Consider the following 6,154-nt stretch of genomic DNA (forward strand, 5'->3'; position numbering starts at 1 on the left):
AATCAATCCGCATGTCTTAATCCGATGTTTATGTATGTATGTTTCTGTGGCATCTGTGCACATGCAGGTGAAGGTGAATAACGAGGTTGCCACGGGAACAGGACCCAACAAGAAGGTGGCCAAGCGGAACGCAGCTGAGGCGATGCTGCTGCAGCTGGGATACAAGGCCTCCACAGTCCCTCAGAGTCCCATCGAGGTATGAAATTGTTGACTTGGAGGAACTGTTCATTTATTTTAGTGCCCAATTACTGTAAGTGCAGGTAGTTTCACCCAAGTTGTTTTTTAACAGTTTGCATATATGCTATGTGCTTGAACAGTAACTTAACACCAGACTGAAAAGCGACCCTGATTGAAGGTTAAGTCTGTGTCACCTCTAACCACTCCAGGCATCACTGCTGGATGTGGTTAGGTGTGGTCAGAAGTGTGCTCTTTTGCACCTGTAACCACATCCAACAGTGATGTCACAGTGCACTGACATGCTCTGCAGTACACCTCTACATCTGCAGCAAGGTGGGAAGTTAAGCCACTGGAGGTCAGTAAAATCATTTTCAGGGGGCCTTAAATTACTCTTTTGATGCTTGTGGAAAGACTGAATGGCTGCAACTATCAATTATTTTCATTATCATTGGAGTTTTAGCAATAACAGAAAAATAACAGAAAACAATGAAACAGGCCGATCACATCATTGTAGCCCAATGTGACTTGTCTTCACATTGTTTGTTTTGCTGACAAACAGCTAAATCCCAAAGATATTAGATTAACAATGATTTATAAGTGAGAAAGGTAGAGATGCCTCACATTTAAGAAGCTGAAATCAGAGAATGTTTGGCATTTTTATTGAGAAATTACTTAAATATTAGTTAGTAAGTAAGTAAGTAAGTTAATAAGTAGGGCATTATTTGAGCCTAGCATAAACTCTTTCCATAAGTGCTTCTTGGAAAGTACATTTTCCTATAAATTACACACACACACACACACACACACACACACACACACACACACACACACACACACACACACACACACACACACACACACACACACACACACACACACTGCATTTCTTATATAGGGCACCTTGCAATTGGTATTCTAGCCACGTTCGCAGTAGAGCTCTAGGGATGGTGATGTTGGTTGATTGGTACCTACACAGCTGCACGCTTAAGGATTACATAAAGACACCCTTATTTTTTTCTAAACAGAATCTCTTTTATACAACCCTGTGCTGAATTCATTCAAGGAATACTGATGCTCAGGTGATTCTCAGATTTATCACAAGCCCCTTGCACTGCTGACATGGTCGACCTGTTATGTAACCCGTTCGGCTCATCTGATCCCAACGTGTTTTGCAAGCAACGATTGATCACCATCATCTTTATTCACCTCGTTGGCTTTTAAGCTCAAGGGAGCTGAATCAGATAGAGATGATGTTACATAACTGTGCTCACTGTAGAATATTCATCATTCCCCTAGACATCTCATTAGTTAGATATTTGCTGCTGCATATAACTTATCGGTATACTATATACTATAGCTAAAGGATGGCACATTACTCATATCAGAATTGCTTCAGTTATTCTCTGAAGAAACCACAGCCTAGTTTGCAGTCAATGTTTCCCTTTGCTGTCATCCTCCTACCAAACAGTCAAGCTCTGACATTACTCAGTGTGCTCTTTTATGTAGATGAGTTACCTCTGACAAACCTCTAAAGCTTCAGCAAATCATACTGAACCTCCTACACCCTGAAAATGCTCTTGTTGCTTGTGTTGACAAGACAAAGTTTTGTTTTGTGTTCCTCATGAACTACTTTGTTTTGATTTCTGATATTTCAAATCATTGAGAGTCTGCTGTACTGGATAAAAGCAGTGCATTTATTATCACAGATCTCATGCGAATTCCCAACAGTAGGTGAGACCTTTCTGGTTATACTCAAGCCAGTATATTTAGACAGAATGGAGTTAGGGGCTGATACACGGCTGCAGACCGGCTTGACAACACTGAAAACATCTCTATTAGAATTAGTTGGACGGCCTACTTCTCTGTAGATCCTTAGACAACCCCAACCTCTATGGAACGATTAAACAGTGTTTGCCAAGCTCCTGTTTTGTAGGATAGGCTGTTTTTCTTTAGATCTCTCTCTCTCTCTCTCTCTCTCTCTCTCTCTCTCTCTCTCTCTCTCTCTCTCTCTCTCTCTCTCTCTCTCTCTCGCTCTCACTCTCTCTCTGTCTCTCTCTCTCTCTCTCTCTCTCTCTCTCTCTCTCTCTCTCTCTCTCTCTCTCTCTCTCTCTCTCTCTCTCTCTCTCTCTCTCTCTCTCTTGCTATGCCTCTGTCTCTTTATCCCTTCTTTGGGATCTCTGTCGCGCTGCATTCCCACCGTGGGATTTTGGGTGATCTGTGCAAAAGAGACTGAAGAGTGAAGAGACTGTTCACAGCCATGTCATCTCCACAGCTGTCACACACATCAGAAATAATTTGTTTCTCTGTTTCATACACGTGTGTTTGTGGCTGGCATACCACAGCAGAAGTAACACACTGAATAGGAGTCTTTTTAGGGTACTAAACATTGACAAACCTCCCTAATTAAATAGCTGGCCTAGACAGACACTAGGCTCCTTAAGCATCCCCTCCTGTGAGCGCTCGTCTCTTTGTGGCCCAAACAGTAGGAAGGAACTTGTCTGACATGCGTGAAGAAGCTGTCTGTTCAACAATCTACATCTCTCTTACCTCCCCCTTCTTTCCTTGTCTCTGCATCACTACAGATGGACAACAAAGGCTGGAACGGACAAAAGGCGTCTTTTACTGAAGCGACAAATAACAGTGAGTATCCGCACGTCTCCCTGTGTCTCTCTCCATTTCCTCCTCCTCCTCCACTCCATCTCTCAGTCGCTCCCTCCAATCCCGCAGGTGGTTTTAGCCGGCGAGATGGCCCGGCGTTTAATCTCTGTGACTGGTCAATGGGCCTCTGACTGTCAGCTTAATCGGCCGTGCGTCCTCGTGGAGAGCCTGCGAATTCAGGCTCATTCACACCGGCTTACAGGGCCGGCACACTGGGGCCCTCCGGGGAGTCCCCCCACTGCCTTCCTGTGCAAAAAACGTAGCCTTTCACTCAGGATTAACACACAAGCACACAGTGGCACCGACACACACACACATACACACACATGCCCATAATCCTACGCACAGACACAAACCACACGTTAAAGCAGGATGTATGATGATATGATATGAGAATATATGTGAGGTTTCTAATCATTGCACGGCAAACAATACACTAAAGATAGTATCTTGCTAAGCTGTCTGTCTCTTCTACATGTAGACAAAATAAGATAAAGACCTCGTAAAATATACTGTATAATGAATATTCTATGCTACAAAACAGGCTTTTATTAAGCAGTTAGAAGCAGTACGTCATTCTCCGTCATATCCCTTTTGCTTAGTCTCAGCTTGTGACTGCTGATCTTCTTTGTTGATGCAATTTAGCAATGTTTGGCACAAGTTTAGGAGAAGCTCCTTTATTAAATAATTTGTTCCTTTGGTTTCTGTTCATTTAACTGCATGTAAACATGCAGCTAAAACTGGATTGATGCTTGGCGCAAACGGTTAATGGAAGTCCCGCTCAGATACCCATGGTATCTGATTGTTAGTTCAGTGTCAGATTTCACCTGCTGATATCACCACCGCAACACTTAACAGGCAGTAGTGAGAAGGCTTGTTTCATATGCAGGTACTACATTAATGTTGCATTCACATCAGCAGAAGGTTTGCAGTGCAGACTGCTTTGGTAGATGCTTGTTACTGAATGCTTAATTTTATACTCGCTTTGATCAATCTTTACCAGCATCACAGACTTGAAAAAAAACACAAGCAGCCCATGCTGACCAGTCATAGTTCTTGTGTTCTGTTCTGCTCTGTGATCTGTTTATTATCTCTGAGCTCAACTTAAGATGTTAAATAACTCAACAGCTTACATAGCACTGCCTTATAAATTTAGACATAGGTATGCTGGTGCCATCTAAATGCCAGAGACGACCATCCAATCTGTTTGTATGACTCACATAATTTCCTCCTATAATTCAATGAGGACAGGATGGTACATTGTATAATGTGTTTTCTGCTTTAAAAAAGAAACAAGCTCTGTTCTAAAGTTTTAGTTTTTGAGAGAGATAGACAATCTACTGTCAAAAGAAATCCAGTCATTTTGTACAAAAACACAGTTAAAAGTTGTTTCTGAAGCTTATATGAGGCTTCAGCAGTCTGAGTTAGTCATATCAAGTCGATATCTGCCACATTTACAGTCTTTTTAGTGTCAAATTCCCTCTTTGTGTTTCCTCGGTCAGTGTTTCCCTGTTGAGCTATGGTGGAAGTATAATAACAAAAAGAAGGACTTTGACCTTTGGATCTTCTAATGGCCAGTATGGACAGGAGGAACGATTATGGCAAGAAAAACATGTGTTAGTGTTCGTTGGGGCACCTGACCTGTGTTTAAGGACAGATTTTGAAAAAATTGTGAACCCATTCTTTAATGCAGAAGTTTAAGACTAGCTTAAGTCTCCATCCATTTGTTTCTGCCTAAAATAGAACCAGATATGAAACAAATGCAGAGACAGGCTTAAAGACGGACCCCGTAGTCATCACCTCATTTGGAAAAAATCCTCCACTTATGGATAGTTTCAACTGAAGACAAATAGAAAATACTTTCATGACAGGATTTATGTCCGAATTTACATGGGAATGCGGTGGCCTTAAGGGATGTTTCATTTCATGGAGGGAGGTAAAGCTCGAAGGACCCTTCACTGAGAAGCATCAGGATGTGATTTTGAAGGAAACAGCTGGTCTGTATCATCTGTATCTGTTGTTAAGTTGGCTGTCTTGTCGGTAATCAAAATAAAAACAATGAAAAAGCCTTCCGCTCACTCAAGTCAAAACTCTATTTCAAGACTTCACTTTCTATTTTCAGTTGTTTTCCTGGTCTCCAGAGTCTGGCAATGAGGCTATTTTTCCATTTATTCCACATAGTGTGGAAGTTATGGAGTAAGTTAATTTATTACAGGTGAATTAAGTTATGCAAAGAATTCGTAGTGTGTTGTTGCTTAAGCAGATTTACGTACATTGTAATATCTGGGTTTAATTCCTCGTGATGTCCCAGCTTGATAAAAGGACACACTGCAAGCTGTTTCACTCTGGATGCCAGCGAAGTGAATGCCAGCAGCTTGAGAAAGAGCAGTTTAAGGGACAAATGAATAGTCTGTGCGATGTGGAGCAGCAGAGTGGAAAACAAACAGATAGCCTTATTAGATTTGAATGTGCTGTCGTCACTCGGATCTAATGGAGGCATTTGGCAGCACTGCGGTGCTCTGACACGGGCTATCCAACTACAGTCTGGAGAGGGGGATGAATGTGATGTTTCAGCTTTCTCATGTTGAAAAGTACAAAGCAGACTGGTGTAACTGATCACCGAGAATTGTCGTGTTTGCTCATTGCTGGTCCAAACTACATTTACAGTATCCAGATGAGAACTGAGCCCCTGCCTCAATTTATATAGCATCCATCTCTGTGATTTGGTCCAATTTGTTGAAAGATATATCATCTAAATTATGTTTATGGATAAATGATTGTTCTTTCATATAAACTATTTTGGTGGTTGCGGTTTCTATGGTAGTCCAAGCTCCAGGCATTGCCCAATACCTCCAGAGCAGAGCCCCCTGGGAAACGAAGTCTTCATATTTGGTGATTATTCCTGTTGTTGGTGTGGAGCAGGCCTTTGGTCCGGTGCCATTCCCACTCATAGTTTATCTCACACTCAGCATGAGGCTTAACTATCTGCTAATTAGCTCTTTAAAGTTCCCCAAACCACACAACACTCACATGACGCTAATGTCTGAATAATGTTTATTGCATAAACACCATTTACAACTCATTCAAACAGATACAGCTGGTCTCAGTTTTCTGCTTGTGCGTGTGTGTGTGTGTGTGTGTGTGTGTGTGTGTGTGTGTGTGTGTGTGTGTGTGTGTGTGTGTGTGTGTGTGTGTGTGTGTGTGTGTGTGTGTGTGTGTGTGTGTGTGTGTGTGTGTGTGTGTGTGTGTGTGTGTGTGTGTTTGCTCTGAATGGAAGATGTTTTTGGTTTGTCCGTTGTTTTGATTGACTATGCAGTTT

General features: G+C 42.0%; 1 protein-coding gene across 3 annotated transcripts in view; it reads left to right on the forward strand.

Moving 5' to 3' along the window:
- The window catches only part of stau2 (staufen double-stranded RNA binding protein 2), an 86,252-nt gene that overhangs the window by 38,358 nt on the left and 41,740 nt on the right, over positions 1-6,154 (forward strand). For all 3 annotated transcript variants that reach the window (XM_062441520.1, XM_062441521.1, XM_062441522.1), the window contains 2 exons: positions 68-196; positions 2,760-2,817. In XM_062441520.1, coding sequence (XP_062297504.1) covers positions 68-196; positions 2,760-2,817 — 187 coding nt within the window. The remainder of the gene's footprint in view (positions 1-67; positions 197-2,759; positions 2,818-6,154) is intronic.

The sequence above is a fragment of the Scomber scombrus genome, chromosome 20 (assembly GCF_963691925.1).
Source record: "Scomber scombrus chromosome 20, fScoSco1.1, whole genome shotgun sequence".
NCBI classification, from domain to species: Eukaryota; Metazoa; Chordata; class Actinopteri; order Scombriformes; family Scombridae; genus Scomber; species Scomber scombrus.